The sequence below is a fragment of the Hippocampus guttulatus genome, chromosome 1 (genome assembly GCF_054856545.1).
Source record: "Hippocampus guttulatus isolate MCC_2025c chromosome 1, RoL_Hgut_1.0, whole genome shotgun sequence".
Classification (NCBI taxonomy): domain Eukaryota; kingdom Metazoa; phylum Chordata; class Actinopteri; order Syngnathiformes; family Syngnathidae; genus Hippocampus; species Hippocampus guttulatus.
The window spans coordinates 18,574,930-18,595,923 of record NC_141261.1 but is presented as its reverse complement, the minus strand read 5'-3'; the positions used below and the strand labels follow the sequence as shown (position 1 = coordinate 18,595,923).

Here is a 20,994-nt window from a genome sequence, read left to right as displayed (position 1 = left end):
AAACTATTCATGAGACACTATGTATTTGTTTCTGTATGTTTAACTTTCACAGCTGTCTGTCCAACATTATAAACAAATATAAATTTAAATCCTTTCATGCTGGAAAAATGATGCGTCCTCAATGCAACTTGGAGAGCGTCTGAATGGTTTTCTTTGCCTGTGCTGTCTGGCTTAGACTGAACTTCATTTTCAGGGATGGGTGCACTTATTGTGTCTAGGTTAGCCTTCAATGGCCTTTCAGGTTTCTGGGTTGGTCAGATGGATTCCACACGTCATCAATTTCACAACAAGGCACTTGCTTTTATCTGTGACAGACAACCTCAAGGAAATCCCTCTACCTCACATATCTACGAGTACTGGGATTTCACAAGATTGTTTTGGGGGTGTTTTTTTTGGTTTGTTTGTTTTTTTTAAATTGAAAGTGATCCAGTGTGCCTGTACATCACTTCTTTGTTCCAAGCCCAAACTAGACAAATTATACTTATCCACATGAGTGAGGAAATGTAATAATGAATTGTCAGGCAATGTTGTGCGACTGCAATCTTGTTGGTGATGGTCATTGCAATTCAGCAAACTTTTTTTTCATTGCAGCCCCATCTGCTGGCTCTGTTTGGCTTGAGTCCAAAATAAAGTCTTTCAATCTTACTTCTCAGGAACTAAACAAAAAAAAGTTGATTCTTGCTTGTCCCATCTGCCTGCACCTCTCAACAGGAGTTTGTCTTTATACATTTGCATAATCCTCCTAATGGATGCTTCAATCAACAAATGGGCTATTGCTTTTGGGAAACTGTCACTGAATGAATCAGAGCTCAATTTTTGTCACCGGCGTAAATCTGTCGTGTCATCTGGCGTAATCCTGTAGAGGCGGGTAAATTCATAGACGAGTGGAGGCCGGTGGATCTGCGAGAGGCAGTGCTGCGCTGCTGTGGGCGTGGTCACAGCCAACTTCACCAATGCTCTAGTCACATACGAGAGTCTTTATCCGGCAGAAACACTTCTGCATCGAAAAGTGGGCACGTGAAGACCACCCTTCACCCCTCAATCGTTCATGTGCCCACTCATAACCCAGTGCTGTGCCGCCCAGTGGAATAACCTAAAAAAGAAAACATAATGATTCAAAATGTTTCATGTCCGAATTTAACATTTTTAATCAAGTACGGCCACCGCATAAACTCTGAAGTTGTCTGCAATTGCTCTGATCAAATTTACTAAGATTTACTTAGAAGCTTTGCATGGGCTATGAAAATAGAGCCCTAAATGTCTTTCAGCGCTTGTCCCCGAGTTCAAATTTTAGGTTTTGGTTCATCTGCCATCACTATATCGTTGGCATGTCAATGCAGAACTGCACGTGGAAGTATCATAATTACTGTTATTGTAGGACAGAACAACACTTCATATTCTGACATAAAGCTGAACAAGGTGAGGCAGTGTGCACAAGTAGGACAAATCCCAGGTCAGAGTCCAAATTAACAGGGCTTCAAGAAAGGGCGAAACCTTCTACAGAAGAGCAAACAAAACAAGAACTCACACACCCAACCGGACACACACATATTGGGAGGTTGCCTTTTATCTCCATTCGGAGACAGTATCATATGGGGACGAATAACGTTTTTATGTTTCATCATCAGTATTCAGTGTGTGGTTAGGAGCGGCTGAATTTGGCTCAAAAGAATATAGTAGGATTTGGTGTGAAATAACTGCATGATAGGTCTTGAGGAATTGCCATGTAAGGGTTACTTGGCAAGCCAGAGTGTATACATCGCAGCAGGGAATCATGCACGATGAGACACAGAAACATTTGTGGGAAAAAAGAGAGCTCAGAGAGAACTGTTGTGTCTTGTTTCCATGTTGGACACCAGGGGGCATCACTAGATTCGTTGCACTGAAGCCCGTGATGCCTGCTGCAATTCTGATACGAGGACACGTTATGGTCTTAGTTCTACTCTTTAATACTAATATGACACATGGGTTAAGCGAAGGATAAGAAAGGTAAATAATGCCATTTTTACACAAGATGGGGACTGTAAGGCACAGAAAATTGCAGAAAACTAGCGTGGTCGAGGTAGTGCCATAGCTCAAAGAGCTGCATGGGATATTTCCAACTCAAAGCCTCCCTTGATACATCCCCTTAATTTACCAGCTACCCTGAACTGAAGAGGCGGTATTGAAACTAGCTGGAATGCAAAATTGTGCTAATAGTAGTCATGTATAACAGAACAACCACCATCTCCTGATCATCATTTGGCTCCAGTTATTGTTTAATTCTGTTAGCTGAAAATGAAAGGATCTGTTCAATGTCTCGCCATGTCTCCCTCAGGTGGGTGGCTCACCTTTGTGGTTATGTGACACCTCAGTGAACAGGGTAAAGGTGGATTGTTTAGTGCTGCGAACTGGCCACCGCCCTCCAAGTGCCTGTCAGTTGCATTTCAGTCGGAATCAAGTACACCGGGACGCATTATTCATCCAGAATGTCCGTCAGCCGGAGAAACTGGTCCACTTTGTCCAGGTGAGTGTCACTTCAATTCAAAAGAGCTTTTTCTGAAGACACATATGGTACGGAATGTGACAGGCTGCGGGGGCAAACACTTCTATTCACCTCACTCAGATTATTTGCTGGTTACTCATGTTTTTAAAACTGAGAGCACACTTGTAAAATCACTGTGCTCAAATGACATTTATTTGGTCTTAATAACAACAAATGGTTTTGATATGTGAAGCTACTGTGTACTAATCATGTTGATGATTACTCACACTTACAACAAAGGGCTTAACAAAGTTGGAAACAGATAAATATCAAGACGCAACACCTTATCTAAACATTTGCAATCATCACTTCGGCAACATTCCTTGGAAATCACGATGCCCCCATCACTGACCACCGTGATTTGAAATGGAGTCCCATTGAAAGCACTTATGATGCTCGATGTTCTCTGCTCAATCTAATGGCTTGTGGTCACTAGTCATAACATACCCACTAACTAAACATGGCACTCTTATGCTGGAATGTTTGTCTTTCTTACAGTTCAAACAGCTCGTTCCAAGCAGTGTGGTTTTTTTTTTTTTTTTTTGGAACGGTCATACGAGTAATAATGAGCATAGTGAGAGTCACTGGTAAAAGGCTGCAGGCTTTCCGTTGCTAACATTTGATATAAAGCAGCCCAGCCCTTGAGGAGCAAATAAAGCAGGTTCGGACGAGCAGTTATGCAAACCGTAATCTATTTTCAACTGCTGTCACACATTTATCGCCTTACAACAGTTGCCGTGACGTTGTGCTTGATATTAGATGAGCCGTTTCCATTTTACGACCTTACATGTGCACTGTGTCCTTAGTTTGGCGCGCCAGTGGACAATGGAGGATGAGGAGGAGGTGGAGAGGGAGAGGAGGAGGAGGGTGAAGAGCTCAAGCAGCGCCTGTGACTCCGAGGGTGACTTTAGTGCGGAACCTGTTGACACGCCCACAAGCAACCAGGTGTCCGACCCCCCACCTGAAACCACGCCGGGCTCTAGCAGGTTTAGTTCATATAATAATTCCTTCTTCAATTTTTTTACAAGTATGTGCTCCACTTTTGCATCGTTCCATCTTTTAGTTGTGCTTTTATTTTTTTCTTCAACTGGCATCCAAGGTGCCATAGTGAGACTTCCACTGCTTTTATGGTGGCTGGTTGGCTTCCCAGAGACAATAGCGAAGAAGGCATTTGACACCTTTGCCTCACGGGAATGTGTCATCGATATACATTTCAAGCGGACACCGTGCATGGAAATGTGGAATTTGTCAAAAGCAGTGACTCTGGTTATCAAAGGAGTTTTTGGGGAAACTGAGCCATGCTTTACAGTGTTTGTGGGTGGTTTCTCGAGGACAGCCATCATACATTTCATTCACAAATGTGTCATTTATTTTCAGTGCGGAGCAGATGCAGCTGGACTTTATGGAGATACTGCATGTCCGGGATGAGAAGCGAAGGTTGAGGCACATGGAGTCACTGAGGCGCCAGAAGGTGGTCAGAGAGGATGTCGAAGAGTCTGGCGGAGGAGGAGGATTCAGGGAGGAGCTAATCGTGCAGCAGCACAAACCCATAAGCAAATCACAGCAGCCACAAAAAGTGGCACCTTGCCCTACCAAGGACATCAAAATACACACAAATGGACACGTAAGACACGTTTTATGTTACTATGCCTCAACATTAAGAATGCATCTCTCCAATAAGAGATAATCCGATACATCTCTCAATATATGGGCTGTGATATGATTCAAGGAAGGTTTAAAAAATTAGAAAAAATAAAAGTTTTCTTTAGTTGCCCATTCTTGATTTAATGTATTGAGAGAATTAGAAGTGCATTGGTTGAGACAAAAAAATTGTACAGTGATCCCTCGCTACTTCGCGGTTCGTTTATCGCGGGTTCAGTGCATCGTGGATTTTTTCAAACATATTTTTAAAAAATGTATATATATATATATATATATATATATTTTTTTTTTTTATACATATACCTGTCCATGGAGTTCAGTACTGTATATGTTGCTCTATGTGACTCGCTGTTGTTTTGCAGCTTCTCGCGGACCGTTTGCGGACTTAAATTATTATTTTTTTTACCTGTTTATGTTAATTGGACGCTACTTCGCGGATTTTTGTTTATCGCGGGTGGTTTTGGTCCCCATTAACCGCGATAAACGAGGGATTACTGTACATGCATTTTTCGTCACACTTTCTCCTTAAATTGTGCTACTCATTTTGGAGGCCGTATAAACAACCTTATAGAATGGACTGAATGCTCAGCTCCTCTCTCGGCTTCTCACTAAATCAGTAATATTAGTTGCAAGGGAGACAGATTAAATGCCTGTGAGTATTGTTATAGTGTCTGCATGTGTTGCAGACCCATTTGTGTTCAGATACTTAAATGGTAACAACACCTCCACATAGATGCTAATTATTAGCCCGTGTATCTAAGGAGTTTCCCATTGTATGTTAACATCAATCTAGCAGAGGCCATGTAATTTTTCTAAATACACAACGTGTAATTCTCTTCGTTTGAAGTTTAGTTTTACAGTAACCTTTAGTTGAGAGTGGCAATAAACAGCTTGGAGCATTTTCTTTCTAACAGTATTTACTTATCGTATCTGCCAAACTGCCACTTGTTGTAAAGCGAGTTGAGTTATCTTCCACCACACAGTGCTTGTATCTCAAATTTGCGCCCACAAGTCAAAACAAGGAATTGGCCCGTCTCCAAAAATGCATAATTCCAGTCACTCAACTGATCACTTTGGTTTGGAAATACTGTAGTTGTTGAAGAAGAAATGGTACTACTCGGCATGGGGGGGGGGGGGGGGGGAATTACATTTGTGCAGAGATGAGCACCAAGGGGGTTGAGTTGGAGATATGCCACAGAGTGCCGACAGTCTGCTGTTGCCCCACACAGAGTCATGTTAATCATCTTCTACGTTTGGCAACAACAACTCAGTCATGGGAGCACACAAGGAATATAGAAAGGCAAAAAAAATAAGGGGGGGGGGGGGGGACAACAACTTCCACTTCTCCAAGCTTCAGGGTAGACTGGCCAGCACGTGGCAGTTTGCATGTGGGGTTGTTTTCTAGATCTAACTCACCCTTTGCTTAGATCATTAAGAATTATATTTGTTTGTCGTATTTCAACCAACAAAAACAATCCTTGCACTTGTTGTACGCTCCCTTTGATCGTTTGTACACAATCTGTTTTATAAGCGGTATCATTCTCCTCGATCACCCTTACGAGGCTAAGCGGATCAGAAAATGAAAATTCCCCTCTATCAGTCTTTGGTGACTCAAGTGACCATCGAGATTTATAGGAGGAACTTTTTATAACACACGACTCAATGACGGAGGGCCTTGCCCCAAGAATGTTATGTAACGCGAGGTGTGTATCAGGTGACTTTGCACAAAAGCGTCATACTCGTGTTGATGCCATCTGCTGTTTGTCTTTATTAGCAAGAAAATGGAGTATCGTCAGAGAAAGAACCCGTTTCCAGGCAACCATCCAACCCAACACACAAGTTTGTCAGGTTAACAAGCACTATTTTTTAGCTCTTTTAGTGTCAATATAGATTCAAAGAAAATATGCAATGAAAAGAAGCTGAATAGCAATAGTCACAAAAGGCGCTTGCGCCACAAATTGACCGCTACAATTTGATATTTCAAAGTCCTCTTCATCATGCTGTTCACATTCTGACCATCATGAGACCACCATCACTTCCAGCATTATTTAAACAGGATGTTCACAAGGGAAGTGAACACTAAGTTTACACTGACAGCAGGTTGCAACAGAGGAACTGGAAGAGTCACAGAAAGGCATAGAAATGGACTTTGATGCTGTAAAATTTGCTATTCAGTTCCTTGTCAGAGAAAACGAAACAATCTTGACTTGGAGATGTAACACCATTTGAAATTGCATATATATTTTGAGAAAGCACATTGCTGAGAAGGGAGCCGTTGCTCCATCACGCTTTCTTGTGTTTATGTTGTTGTAGTTCTGTCTCTATCTCTCTCAACAAGAGCCCCTCTGCTAGCGGGCACACAACTCCCGTGAGCCCCCTCTCGCCAATGACCCCCAGGTCACCTCAAGAACAATGGCCCTCACCTTGCAGTAGCCCCTCCCCTCGGGGGCCAAGAAGCCCCGTTCCCAATGGACACGCGGCACAGGTAAACGCACACGCGCACAACACAAGAGTAATCTGGCGAATCGATGACTCTACTCAATGTCAAAAAATGGCAACAGCTCTCTCTAGTGTCAAGAGTTGTCATGGCAGACTCGCCTGGATTGAAATTGCTCGACTTGACTGCAGTTTCCTTACCTTTCTGAGCCAAGCCGCATTTTTTGGAAACAAACAAGCAATAAATTAATCTATATGACAATTAACTACCAGATACATTATACAGACATGTTTTGGTGTTCAAGGCTAGTCTTATACATAAATGGGGAAAATGAACCATGAATTAATATAATAGACAGTTTGTGTAATTTCATAGTGTTGTCAATTTACGGACCAAACACTTTGACATGCTTTTTTTTTTTTTTAAACATTCCCTTCCAACAACCTCACACAATTCTACCAAACAAGAGTGCCGAAAACAACTCAGGAAGAGATCAATCAGATGATGCAAACAAATCTGTTGATTTATCACTTCAACTTTTTCTTAAAACAATGATATGTAAACATGTGGACTGCACCTCTTAAGGACTGAATTTATGTATAAAGGCACAATATAAACATATCAAAAATAACACACACACACACACACACACCCGATTGTTTAATTGTCGCTGGAATGGACAGATGAACAGATACGTTAGTTTGTAGTAATTTAACGATCACTTTCACACCACTTATGTGAAATTAGACAAATTCCCTGACGATCTCTCACGCGACACCACGGGTGAAAATTACAATTTTGGTGAATGTGACCAATCTGCTCTGAAATTCTTTTGCTGTACAATTTCTCAGACCGCCGTGATGTGTTCTTCGACCAACAACAACCCAGAGGAGCCGAGTAAACCTATTTTCATCAGAAAGAGCTCCCGGACAATTTCTTTTCGGGTAAATGCATAACACATCACTGCAACACTCATTGTCTTAGCACCCTCACAACAATAATACATGACACAGTTACATGCACACTGCACCAGGCAAATGCCAACATTGGTGTTAAAGACGCACACCATATGCTTGGTCTGCAGATGATGAGGAAGAAAGAGGAAGAGAATTCGCCATTGCAAAGGAGGTACGATGATCAGATTTTGGTTAAATGTTGATTTCCGACTGTTTACTATTTTTCTTCCTCTGTTTTAGTGCAAGCGTCAGGGTGGCCTCCAAAAAGTTTGAATCCAACAAGGTAAAAGTCAGTGTACGCTAACTTGAAAGTACACAATGAGGACAAAGGTATTGACACATCCTTGATTCCGTCGAATTTGCTCCTTCCAAATATTTATTCATGATTTTACTCAGACAATCTGGACAGATGTCCACTTCCACCAGTGGGACCAGTTTTGGAAAGGCCAGTTTTGTCCCACTATTGATTGATGGAATGATTTATTCCAGGGGGGAGGGGGGGGGGTCGATACATACGCACTCACTTCCACACGCATGATGAGCAATAACAATAATGAACGAAACTGAAAAAAAGTAGACACACAAGTTTAGAGTTTGTTAAAAGGAAATCACTGCCTACCTTAGTACTGTACTGACCTGACGCGTAAGCATGGGTCGCACTTTTGCAGCGTGTTCACGATCGGAGCTCACGTGTACCGTTTTAACATGCTTCTCCCGGCACTCCAGATTTCCATTCTTTGCCAGTGCCCTCGGTGAATTGTAGATGGAACAAATTCTGAACGACAATAATAAAAACAATAAAATATATTGCGCGACAGCTCTGATCGCAAGCTGCAATTGCAGACTGCTAACCACTAACAACTTCCGGTGAAGCAGGTCACGCGCCACCGTAGGTTAAAGGAGACCTGCTTTTTTATTTTATTTTATTTTATTATTGAAATGCTTTTTGCAAAAGTGAGACTCATAGGATGCTAATGGTGCAGTGTGCACTAACACAAAATCGCGATCGACCGATTGATCATCCCTGATTTCTTCGATCAGATTCAATCCACCTCCAAATACACGAATACAGTACAAAGTTGTACTGGAAAACCTGCCAACTGAAAAGGCGTAGCGTGAAACCACAGTTAATCAAGCCTATGCCCCTCTATTTTTTTAAATTAGAAAAACAGATTTCAACAAAGGAAATCATTGAAACACAAAATTCATCACTTCACGGAGTGAAATGAAATCATGATAACAAAACCAAAACGTATTTTACGAAACAAACTTGTTACATGAAAAATTTCCACCTGGTCAAGCCAACAAAACATATTTCCAGATCATCATAGTGATTATTCCACAAATGTATACCCTTAACAGAGACATATATTTGCTTTGTATACATCATTAATATATACAGTAATATGAATAATTTGTGGCAGATTTCAGGCCCTTGTGGTACCCCATAGGTCACCTTCAATAGTTTATTAATTTTGACTGCTTAAGTTTAAAAGAATGCATTCTTGGATAAGTTCAGTTCTGGAAGAACAAGCCCATCAAACACTTTTGGGATGAACGAGAATATCGATTGTGAGATTGGCCTTCTTGCAGGTTCAACATCAGCAAACTTTGACATCACCAATGCCCTTCTGAAAGAATGGACAAAAAACTCCATCAGGCGCCATTCTGGAGGAAGACAATCCCTAGAGTCACTTTATAATCGCTGCCGGTGAAATGAACAGATGTCTCAATACCTTTGCCCGCACAATGTCACTTGCTTGGGTCACAGATTAAGTAGTGTGTTAATTATGTTAACTGTCCTTTGGTTTGGATCAGAATGAAGCCCTCAACGAGGACAAAGCAGCACCTTTCCAGAGGAAGTGAGTGTTATTTTTAACTTGTCTATTTGAAGACCTTTAAATTCCCTGCTTGGCTCACCACAATGGAACCTTTGTGTAGTTCCGTGCAACGAGTCTCATCTCGATCCATCCAGGAGAAAATGGAAAGACTTGCCCAGGCTGCTCAAGTCAGTATCGTCGGATCTTCAGAATGATCAAGCACATATAAGTTGGATTTATTTCATTTGGCATTTGCACAGAAATCGGAAACGGGTCGATCTCCCGACGTGAGCCAGCGTGCCTTGTACCTGCTCGAGGAGGTGTCCAGGAAGAGGGGCCTCTTTGAGAAGGAGCCGCAAGCAGCCAGCCAAATGAGGCCTTCCAAGCATGTAAGGACGCAGCCCATAGCTTTCCCTTTTTTTGTCAGGGTAGAATTAAAGCAACACTTTTTACACCATTAAGACCAAAATTAAAACACACCATTAAACACAAAACAGGATTTTATTCCTAAAAGTTATTATTCCAAGCCACTGTAATATTATGCAATTGGACAATTGCACTTAAAGGAATTAAAATTTTAAAAAAACGATGTCGCGATTCAGATACCATTAACTGATGAATTAACCTAAATAAAAGCTTAAAAACGCTCTGAATGAGTAAACACAAGAGTTGTATTTCAAAAATAAACATTACTGAACTGTGAGCAGTGATTATTTCCTCTTACCGCTAGATGGAGCCTCCTCACTGCAGCTCAATTTCAGAATCTTTGGAGACAGTATTTAGTTCTTTCTGATCTCCTTCTAGCGGCCCGGTAGTCCAGTGGTTAGCACGTCGATACCGGTACCGGGTTCAGTTCCAGCTCCGGCCTCCCTGTGTGGCGTTTGCATGTTCTCCCTGGGCCTGCGTGGGTTTTCTCCGGGTACTCTGGTTTCCTCCCACATTCCAAAAACATGCACGGCAGGCTGATTGACCGCTCTAAATTGTCCCTGGGTGTGGGTGTGGGCGTGGATGGTTGTTCGTCTCTGTGCCCTGCGATTGGCTGGCGACCGATTCAGGGTGTCCCCGCCTACTGCCCGAAGACAGCTGGGATAGGCTCCAGCAAACCCCCCCCCCCCCCCGCGACCCTCGTGAGGACAAAACTGTTCGGAAGATGAATGAATGAATGATCTCCTTCTAAGGCGTATGTCCTTTTAAATGCGTGCGATTTTCAACCACTCCTCCCTTTTCGAATATTTTTTAAAGACAAACACTGTGTATTTTCCTGTTCAAATGCCAGCAACAATCTTCCAATGTTGTGTTGCAGGATTTCAAACATGTGGACATCAACAGCAAGAGGAGTTTGTTTGAGAAGCCATGAAAACGTCACAAACGTCAAACGAGGAAGAATCTACAAGTGAAAGATTATTTCGTCAATTTAATTTGACCTTGTTGAATCTTTGTAAATATGGGAAATTGAATCATTTGAATTATTTTGTATTTGTCTTGCTTGAGCTTATCTGTTTCCTCCTTCCTGGTCGGCTTTCTGCAAGAAAAAAAAAGTAAAATAATGCAAGTTGTAGTTTTGCAAGACTGTGTTTCTTGCTGAGTTAGGATTGGTTATCCACCCATTCGTTTCGTAATCCACTTATCCTCACGAGGGTCGCGGGCACACTGCAGCCTTTTCCAGTTGTCTTCAGGAAGTTGGGGGTACGCCCTCGAACTGGTTGCCAGCCAATCACAGAACAGACATAGACGACCAAACATTCGCGCTCACAATCACACCAGGGGAACAAATTGGAGTGCCCAATTAACCCGCCATGCATGTTTTTGCAATGTGGGAGGAAACCGGAGTACCCAGAGAAAACCCACCTGGGCTCGGGGAGAACATACAAACTCCACACAGGAAGGCCACAGCCACAAATGAACCCTGCACCTCTGCACTGTGAGGCAGAAGGGCTAACCAATGGGTCACCATGCCTCCCATGAATGGTTATTTAATGTTAAAAGTACAAATGCATTCTTTTTCAGTATTCAAGTACTGTGGGTTGAACAGGTGAAGGTTTGAAGAAGTTCATTCACCAATCTAAAAGTGAAATCTTTTGTTGTGAATGAGAAAGAAATAAAGTATTTTAAGATTTTTCAAGTCTGAACACTGATAATACACGCATACAAACACAGGTACGTTCGTATACATGCATACATACATACATACATTCATATTATTGAACTGCACAAAACGCATATTTTTAGGGGTAGCTGAACTCAGTGGAAAGTCAAGGACACGTCTAAAACATTTTAAATATATAGATTATTTTTTTTAGTTTCGAAAGAAAATAATTATAATTCATGGCGTGATCCAACATGTTTATTTTCCAGTGTTCAAGGAAGTTCCAAAGAATCTTTTATCACACTTTGCTTAATAGAAACATGTATTTTACAGCTACAGTTAGCACCGCGTGGCTGCATATACAGTATATACTGTATATATATTCCAATTTTATTGGAAACACTGGTTGAAGAAAAACAAAAATGCTAACATATTCCTCGCAACTCTCAATCGACTTTAAAATTAAACAGTCTAACTTTAGACATAACCATCCTCTTATCTCTGCAGATTAGAGTTCCGCATCTGTCTTTTGTCAGCAGGATGGTTGCCATAGAAGGACGTGTGCTTGTGTGTGTTTGCATTTACGCTCGACCTTATTTGGTTCTGCTGGTAACGCCAAACGGGGGCTATCTTCAAAGTTATTAATAACCCAACAAAAGCTGGTGCAGCCTTTAAGCTTTCCACTTTGATTCTTTTTACACTTGTCCCGACGCTTCCCCCATAGGACCTTTGTTGTGCTGCATCACTGTTTCGCAGGTTTGCTTCACACAACACAAGAAGGGAAAACCGCTATTGCACGACAAAACTCACAGATCGATGCCCTGTAAATTATGACGAAATTGAAGATTTCTGGATAAATTGAGGGTGTGTGTGTATTGAAGGTCACCGCTGGTCATGTCGGACAACGAGGAAGTGGCGGAAGAGGAGTACGAAGAGTAAGTAGAGTTTTTTCATCATGGATTTACAACCGCAGAGTAATACACGTTTGGATGAGCGTCATAACATGTGATAAATGTGTTTGATTTTTCACAGGGAGGTGGAAGGTAAGAAAAGTCATCATTATTAGGAAGAGATGATGTGCTGGCAAAACAAAGGATGTGCAGTTCAAACAAATGCTTACTCCAAAACATGACAGCCTACAACGGTAACGTGACACCCACGGTGCACACAACAATGCAAGAGCTCGTCACTATTCGAAGGACTGCATGACAGTGATCGGTCACATTGTCAAATAAGCACGGATCGTTTATTCCCCAATTCCCAAAATTAGAATGTTAAATGTCGCGAAAACAAAGCATGCGGTAAATCACAACTCCTCATTTGAAACGCAACTGGGCAGAACATTGAAAATGAGACATTTTTCGATAGAACAGGAAAAATACCGCAGGCCCACTTTTAATTTGATGGCAAAATGTGTCCAGGAAATCAAGCATTTCTCTACTAAAAGTCTTCTCAAATTTGTGAAAAGAGGTAAAAGGAGATTTTACAAAGTTCTCCTTTTTTTTTTAACTGAAAACGTTTTTTGTTGAATTTGCTTCATTTTATTTTGTTAGTTGACTGCACAAAATAAAATCATTTGTATCCAGATACCTTTTGAAAGTAGACTAGACTACTTTAAAAAAATCTGCATCCAGATACATTTTTAAATTGTTTTACAAATGGCTTTAAAAATGTATCTGGATCCAGATTATTTTATTTTGTGCAACCAACTAACAAACTAAAATTAAGTATATTCAATACACTCTTTTTTGTGTGTGTGTAGGAGCCTCTAACTGAACTTTTTTTGCAGTTAAAAGAAAAAAAAATCCTCCCACATTGCAGAAACATGCATGTGAGGTTCACTGAAAGCTCTAACATAAAATAACAAAATAATATCACACAACACGTAACATAAGACACAGACAGTCATGCAATCGTAACCACTATTCCCACATACGTTTTGTTGTTTGAAGTAATTGACGGAAACTGAGTGACGGACTCCGAAGGTTTGTCGTCGCCTAAATTTAGCCGGGACGGGCTCCAGCTCATCTGCGACCCGAATGAGCAGAAGCGCCACAGAAAATGGACGGATGTAGTTCACAACTGCATCGCGCTTGTTCAAGTTTCATGTCAAACTCAAAATCTCCTTAGAGAGGCCAACATTATGGATACATTTGGCGGATTCTGTCAAATCACATCAACTTGTTATTTCCCCAGAGGAGGAAGAGGAGGTCGAAGAAGGTCAGGCAGAAGAGGAGGAGGTGGAGGAGGAAGGTACACAAATGTGATTTGTGCTCACTGCTAAAACACACATTGTGCTAAATTGCTGAAGGAATCCCATTTCATTAGGCGGCTTCAAAAATGTGCAGTCCTTTGAGTCAAGGGAGCATTACGTGTTATTGAATTCCACCATATTTTGAAATGTACTTGAGACACACACACACACACACACACACACACACACACACACACACACACACACACACACAGAACTCGTTATGAGTGTTGTGTTTTGAAATACCAGAGGTGGGTAGCTCATTGTTGTTATCTCTCACGACCTTGTGTTGAGATCAACTTTTTGTTCTTTCCTGGGTTCCATGGAAAAAAAACGATCACTAATTTCTACACTTTTAGTGCAGCCCACTTCAAAGAGAATAGCTCGCTCACTCGTTAATTTGCTTGTAAAATGTTGTTCAAGGCTCAAAATAAGCGGTTTCGCGTCACAGTTTGCAAGGTGATATTACCATTTTGTGACTCATTAACTGGAAGGCCCGGTTTTTTCCACTTCAGCTCCGTGCCCCCTCCCTCTTCCAGAACTTGCAAATTGCACTCAAGGTACCGGTACTCTTTTTCTGTGGGGGGAAACAGAGTCCAGACTAAAGTCCCCCTCTTGGGATTAACACATTGAAGAGCAAAACTGAAAACTACTGAGTCAGCCCCAAAAACTTTGCTGGGCTGCATCGCTCACGTTACCCACGTCGGAGGTTGAAGCACAGGTTTTCCCCTGTTTATCATGTTGGGGTGGCATCATTTTATGTTTGCTTCTCGACAAGAAAATCAGATTTGCAGCTATACACAATGTGGATTTAAGAATCAAAAACTGTTGATGATACAAAAAATGAAAAACAATTGTTGATTCGTTTTTATTGTTCACAAAAAAACTTGCGTTAGGTCCCTTCGATCAACCTGCAAAAAAATGTAAATAAATGAAAATGCTCCACAAAATTAGAATGTTGTGCCTCAAATAAAGCCATTGATGTGGAAAACTGCCCCGCAAAGAAATATTTCAAGACTTTTTCATCATATCAACTCAAGACTTTAGTTGAAGACTTTATACTTTGTAACTTTGGATTTTGCAGTGAGGTTATCACATCTGCAGCTTCTATTCTAACTTCATGACTGCCAAGATTCTCACTCACATGTGACATATTTTGCCTCGCTAGCAGACGAACCCACTGAACAAGAGCAGGAGGATGCGGTGGCCGGTGAAGAAGAAGGTATGAGAGGAGAAACACGAGGTGCAGGTTGAGTGTGAACGCATAAAACAAAGTAATGAGACAGATGCGTAATGTGTTTTTGTGGATCAGAGACTGCTGAGAAAGTCGTGTTGTCTGAGTCAGACGTCACTTTGGTATGTGACAGACTGCAGCGACTTGACGATCAGCGTGTGTTGGTTTACGCCTTTCCACCGCGCGTGTGCGCGCGCACACACCCACACACACGGTGCACACACACAAACACTTTCCAACCCCGAGGCGCGACTTTAGTCGCCATTAATCATCATAATCTGCTGACTCTATATCATGCCAGTGAGGGGCGTTTCATCAACTCCTGGGGGGCATCAACCCTTTCCCCCTCAAACCCCCCCTCCCCAAAACAGGATCATGTTGTTGCTGTGTCCGGCGTGTCCGCTGAATGCACTGAAAACACGCCCCACTCAACTGTCAATCAAATGCCACAAACAAACGGATGCTACTTTGTCAATGTTTTTTTAATGCCATCACGGGCCTTTTATATGCCACGACAACGAGGCACTCTAAAGTGGCCATTCCAGCCTGAAGCACTGGTTCACATACAGGCTGTCAAATTGGACTTATTTTGTCACCCCCTCCTCGCTCTACTGCCTCTCTCTGCATGACATGCGTGCAGTACTTCTGACAACGAGGCACTCTAAGGCAACGACACTATCGAAAGGAAAGGTGTATTTTTGGGGACTGTGACCTCACAAATGATCATGCAGGAAAACGGGACAAAAAGCCACTTGACCTAGAAGGCCTTTCAAGAAGAGTGACAGCTGTTGAGCAAATTGCTACTCACCTTCTTTGTGCCGTACTCTTCATTTACTTTCACTTGGCCATTTGAGTTTGACGCGAATTGTGCTTTGGTTACAGACGGCGATGCAGAAGCAGACGAAGGAGAAGGTAAAATTGACAGCACCAATGAGTTCATCGTTTGTGTCTTGAGCTTTCTGGGAAACACATTTGGCCAACTCACACATAGTTCATTGTCTGGACTTGCTCGCTTGAATGCAAATGAGCGTGCGCAGTCTTGACTAGCTCTCTCCTCTTGTTACATTCTTGTTGCATCCTGTTGTTTCTCAACAAAGAGGAAAGCAAACCAAAGTTCAAGTAAGACCGCCCACTCACTTACATTTCCTTGTATTTAATGCTACAATATAACTTTTTGAAAAATACAAGTTTGTTCTTTGTCTTACTCTGTAGGCCATTCATGATGCCCAACCTCATCCCGCCCAAGATTCCAGATGGCGAGAAGGTTGATTTTGATGTGAGTTATGTGATAGGCGGTGCATGCATTTGTGCTGATCATGCAACTTTAAATACACACATGCAGTTTCAATATTAAGAGCACCTACAAGCCAACACCAGTTTTAGTATTATTACTACTACTATTATTATTTATGGTGTATAAGCGCATCATGTTGCTAAATAAGACATTTTACAAACAACGCTCCATATGTTGTAGTGCTACACCACAACTATTGGTACAACACTAATCAGTACAATGTCTTCCCACCCCCCTCTCCCCATTGACTTTCCTTTGCACATGCCTATCATTTCTGCACTGCTTATTAGAGTTGCACAAAAATGTGTTAACATAAATACAAAATTAAAGCGATCTATTCACACGATTCTGTCAGTATTATGTTTGTTTGTACAGGCGCAAGGAAGTGAAAACACAGTTTGCATCTATATAACTTTTTTGGTCAATTTAAATTGAGATTTTTAAACGCATTGCCCTCAAATACAAGACGAATAAAACAATGGTGCCGCCATATTGTACTCCCTTCTAAAGGACATACATCGTAAACGGATGGAAAAGGACCTGATGGAGCTTCAAACTTTGATTGAAGTTCATTTTGAAAGCAGGAAGAAGGAAGAAGATGAGATCATGCAACTTAAGGAGAGAATCGTGAGTGCCCAAACACACACGCGCACACACAGGCACGCACGCACGCACACACACACACACACACACACGCACACAAAGACCAACACCTGGGTTCAAGATGTCTCAATATGGGAATTTTCTTTTTTCTTTTTTTTATGCAGGAGAGGCGCCGCTCTGAACGAGCAGAGCAGCAAAGAATCTGCAGCGAGCGAGAGAAAGAGAGACAGAAACGTTTAGAGGTAGACAAACTACAGAATAAAAGGCCACTAAGCACATATTCAGATGCACCGCTGAACCGCTCTCATAAAAATTATTAAGACACATTTTCAGAGGAAAAGATTTCTTTTCTGTGTGTATATGTTCCAGTACCAGTAATACTGTAGATGTGAAAGCATTTTCAGTACTGTGTAAGGCAGCATTTCAGTTGTGGTGTGAGCGTTTCATTTGTTTGTGTGTGTGTGTGTGTGTGTGCGTGCGTGCGTGTGAGTGTTTCGTACAGTGTGTGAGAAATTAGGGCACAACAGTATTTCAGTAGTGTCGGTGAGAGTAAAAAATATATATATATTGTATGTATATTGGAAAAAAAATCTGTAGTGTGTGTGAGAGCTTTTTCAGGGGTGTTTGAGAGAAAATTTCAGCTGTGTGTCTAAAACAAAACAAAACAAAACAAAAAAAACTGCACATGTGAAAATGTTTTCGTCATTTTGAAGAGAGCATTTCGTTCGTTTGTGAGAATTTTTCAGTGTGGTTAACAGTGTTCAGTTGTGAACAAAGGAACATTTCAGTCGAGCGTGTGAGGAGTAATCGCTAAATGATGTTCTTTAACTGAATTATCCGTCGGTGGCCATTCAGGAGGAGCGCACTCGCAAAGAAGAGGAGGAGGCCAAGAAAAGAGCCGAGGAGGACGCCAAGAAGAAGAAAACCCTGACCAGTCTGCATTTTGGAGGTTATATGCAGAAACTGGTGAGAAAGTGGTGGCCCCAGTGTAAAAGCCGATCAGAAAAGTGCCCCCAGGTAACTTTTGTCGTGAACTGGCGCTATCGAAATTAAACCGACCTGACTGTCTCTCAGACAGAGAAGCGCAGCGGCAAGAAGCAAACAGAGAGGGAGAAGAAGAAGAAGATCTTGAATGAAAGACGCAAGTCTCTTGATATTGATACCATGAACCAGGAGCAGCTCAAGTGTGTGAAAAAAAAAATTAGATTGTGCTAGTCGCACGTGGGCTATTCTCTAAAAAGTACAAACACACCTTTCCTTTGTTTGCTTTGCTGACTCACAGAGCGAAAGCAAAGGAGCTCTGGGAGTGGATGAAAGAGCTGGAAGCCGAGAAGTTTGAGCTGCAATACCAGATAACCAGCAAAAAATATGAGGTACGTGTACGTCTGTATTTTGTGAGCGGGTGACCTTGTTAACAATGCAAAAATTTTGATACCTGCCCAATCGAATGGGAGCTCGACAGAAGTGGCAAAAGTACTCATTCAGTAGATATAAACATACTTGTATAAAAATGACTGATAAAACTACAAGTACATATTTTACACCTACGCTTAAGCAAAAGCATATAAGCAGACCCAGAAATGTATATTTGTACTCAAGAAAAAAGTACAGTATAATTCCTGTTTTGACAACTTCTCTACTCACAAAATAGTTGTTTTTATTGTTACTTGTCATGGTGGTCACAGGACATATTGACAAAAAACACATCGTTTTTTCTGAGTTATATTGACAAAATATGTGGTAACAATGGTTTGAGTATGTGTTGTGATGCTGATCTCATCATTATTTGATATTATTTGATGACATGTTGTCGAAGAGCTAGCTAGCATTGGCGCGATCAGCTCTCAAAACGTGTTCCCATTGCTTTTCTAAGGTTCTGAACTGAGCGACTAAAATGCTAAATGAGCTAATATTACACCTTACTTGTGAATTTTTTCAGACTTGATGGGAAAAATGTAATCATCAAAAGCTTTGGTGGGGCAGAAAGTACAGATACCAGTTTTCAAATGTAGGGAGTGGAAATAAAAATCATTCTAAAAATAAATATTCACATACATGTACAGATACCAGCAAAATCTAGTTAAGTACAGTGCGGTACAAGTGCAGTTACAAACATTGTAGCCTCTGAGGGAAGCAAAAAAAAAGTCAGGAAAAGCTTACTACAACATTTTAAAATTGTTTGATGTTAATCAGAGGCACGTTAAATGGCAGCAGGTGTGTACTGACTTCCATTTAACATGAATTTTATTGTGAATGGTTAATTGCAAACACAGCCACACCGCCAGTTACAAGTAGATGAGCCCACTTGTGTCACCACATAATTGCAACTTTTGTTTTTCTTTCCTCAAAGAAATTTTGAAAAAAATAATTGCGTTGCACAGGAATGGTGGAGAAAAAAAAAAGCCGTGTAGACTTTTGTGTGTCGCCTTTTTTTCTATCCACTGTTAATGTCACTCTGCAAGGCAGGTGTACCTGATGTGAATACATAACATGCCAAAGTCAAACTTTGATCTTTTCTTCTTTGCAGATCAATGTACTCCGGAACCGTGTCAGTGACCACCAGAAAATGTATAAACACTCAAAATTTCATTTCATGCAGGTCCTGCCTGCAGCCTGCATGTTATCTTTCTTCAAAATGAACATTCATATTAAGTTTTGTTTTGTTTTTTTGATTAAGTGGAATAGCAACCATTGAACTATGATCTTTTTTGAGCAGAACCCATAACATCTCACGTTAATTTCCAAAAGGAGTTCGTCCACTGAATTGTGCACGTCTCTGCTGAGTAAACTCCCGCTTTGATGATGCTGTAATATGACTAAAAAGGGAGTAATGGGGAGCATTCCTGTTCTGATTGTTCTAACTGGACGAGCTGGCTGCATGGTTGGGTGCGGCGCAGCTGTCAAGAGTCCACACCTCCGGCACAGAATGTTTCACACAACGTACTGCTAACTGACGTGTTATTTTTGGAACGGCAGGATGATGCGGATGAGAGCAAGAAAGGCTGTTTGCGAATGCACTCTGTGTTTTCCACAGATCCAAGAGGACCAAGAGAGGCCTGAGGAAATAAATGAAGCTGGAATAAGATGGAGGTTGAAATCAAGCAAGCTCAAACCAATCCATACTCGCAACTCTTTCCAAATAACAGCCATCACGTACACAGGCTGGATCATAACTTACCATTATTGTATTTATGGATGTTGAATAAATCATTTCAGTTTTTTTTTTCTCTTGACTTTGTGAACAGTCAATCTGGGCAAGTTCACCTCTTGACACAGCACCGTAGGAATAAAAAGGCCAAAAAGCCGAAAGCAAAGAAAAGATGAGACGGGATCCTTATGAGAGACAGGCACTGACTTGACTGGGACTGTTGAAATGATCCCAAGGTCACAAAACTGACACAAAGCAGAGGTTCAAGAAAATGCTGAAAGTCTTCATTCAATGATCAATAAAAACCATGAACAAGAAACGGGGAACTTGAGGTGTAAAGATATGCAAAGGAGGAAATACATAAAAAAAACAAGATTTGGATTTCAACGAGTTTGTACCTTGTACCAGATTTGGAGTGAGAAATGTGACGGCGTATCACTACATCGTTTGTTGTGCAAAAATAGGACGAGATTACCATTGCAGATTTGGTGTACAGAAACAAAAGCACAGTTCTTCTGTGACTGAGTGACAGTAAATGCTGGTAAGTATATGCCTCTTATACATTTCAACAAAACTTTAACTGCATCGGCGTGTCCTAATTTCAAAGCAGTCAAATTAAATCTACTCATGAAAAGGAAGAATGATAATTGTTAACCATCTCCATTTTGTCATCGCAATAGCATAAATGCCTACAATATTATTGGAAAAAATACCAATGTGTTGTTCAAAACTTGTTTTTTTTTTAAAAATTCTTTGTGTAGATTCGCAGTCACGCAGATCATGATAACCCGCAAAAGATGACTCGAGGAAACTGAACTCACACTTTTTGTTGTTTTGTCTTGTTTTCCAAAAATGACTTGAGCAATAGAGCTATTAAAGTAACGATTTGCTCCGTCTTTGTTCCATTTGTTTGCTTAAGTTTATTCATTAGACTACGGAATGGTTGGGCACGATAAAAAGAATTCCCAAATATCAG

At 41.2% G+C, this 20,994-nt stretch overlaps 2 protein-coding genes and 1 long non-coding RNA gene across 6 annotated transcripts; 2 read left to right on the top strand and 1 right to left on the bottom strand.

Annotated features, from left to right (window-relative positions):
* Positions 1-199: 199 nt before the first annotated feature.
* LOC147210769 (uncharacterized) lies at positions 200-10,422 on the bottom strand. The gene is made up of 5 exons (XR_015101446.1): positions 10,124-10,422; positions 9,708-9,813; positions 9,500-9,603; positions 8,199-8,354; positions 200-1,093 (listed from the first exon to the last, which is right to left on the bottom strand). It is a non-coding gene; the product is annotated as an uncharacterized LOC147210769 (long non-coding RNA).
* On the top strand, positions 2,228-11,516 carry lad1 (ladinin). Its single transcript, XM_086116362.1, has 12 exons — positions 2,228-2,506; positions 3,331-3,510; positions 3,902-4,148; positions 5,961-6,034; positions 6,500-6,671; positions 7,475-7,567; positions 7,708-7,751; positions 7,820-7,862; positions 9,398-9,441; positions 9,521-9,587; positions 9,660-9,788; positions 10,703-11,516. The coding sequence occupies exons 1-12, from the start codon at positions 2,469-2,471 to the stop codon at positions 10,754-10,756; spliced, it is 1,185 nt and encodes a 394-aa protein (XP_085972488.1). The 5' UTR covers positions 2,228-2,468; the 3' UTR covers positions 10,757-11,516.
* An 854-nt stretch (positions 11,517-12,370) lies between these two features.
* Positions 12,371-20,092, top strand: tnnt2a (troponin T type 2a (cardiac)). Of its 4 annotated transcripts, none has more exons than XM_086116349.1 (14): positions 12,371-12,420; positions 12,518-12,528; positions 13,682-13,738; positions 14,908-14,961; positions 15,856-15,885; positions 16,071-16,092; positions 16,186-16,249; positions 16,778-16,894; positions 17,035-17,112; positions 17,726-17,836; positions 17,945-18,054; positions 18,153-18,243; positions 19,398-19,438; positions 19,905-20,092. In XM_086116349.1, the coding sequence occupies exons 1-14, from the start codon at positions 12,380-12,382 to the stop codon at positions 19,936-19,938; spliced, it is 861 nt and encodes a 286-aa protein (XP_085972475.1). In that variant the 5' UTR covers positions 12,371-12,379; the 3' UTR covers positions 19,939-20,092. The 4 variants fall into 4 exon arrangements, with proteins under 4 accessions (XP_085972475.1, XP_085972466.1, XP_085972457.1 ...); XM_086116340.1 differs by having other exon boundaries at positions 14,908-14,982; XM_086116331.1 differs by lacking the exons at positions 12,371-12,420; positions 12,518-12,528 and having other exon boundaries at positions 13,685-13,738; positions 14,911-14,961.
* The last annotated feature ends 902 nt before the right edge of the window (positions 20,093-20,994 follow it).

Excerpts from the sequence above, each read along its gene's own strand:
- tnnt2a (XM_086116340.1), top strand. The coding sequence starts at position 12,380 with ATGTCGGACAACGAGGAAGTGGCGGAAGAGGAGTACGAAGA. Across the intron at positions 17,113-17,725 it reads AGAGACAGAAACGTTTAGAG|GAGGAGCGCACTCGCAAAGA; the intron begins GTAGACAAACTA and ends GTGGCCATTCAG. Across the intron at positions 18,244-19,397 it reads TAACCAGCAAAAAATATGAG|ATCAATGTACTCCGGAACCG; the intron begins GTACGTGTACGT and ends TCTTCTTTGCAG.
- lad1 (XM_086116362.1), top strand. The coding sequence starts at position 2,469 with ATGTCCGTCAGCCGGAGAAACTGGTCCACTTTGTCCAG. Across the intron at positions 4,149-5,960 it reads AAATACACACAAATGGACAC|CAAGAAAATGGAGTATCGTC; the intron begins GTAAGACACGTT and ends TGTCTTTATTAG. Across the intron at positions 9,789-10,702 it reads AAATGAGGCCTTCCAAGCAT|GATTTCAAACATGTGGACAT; the intron begins GTAAGGACGCAG and ends GTTGTGTTGCAG.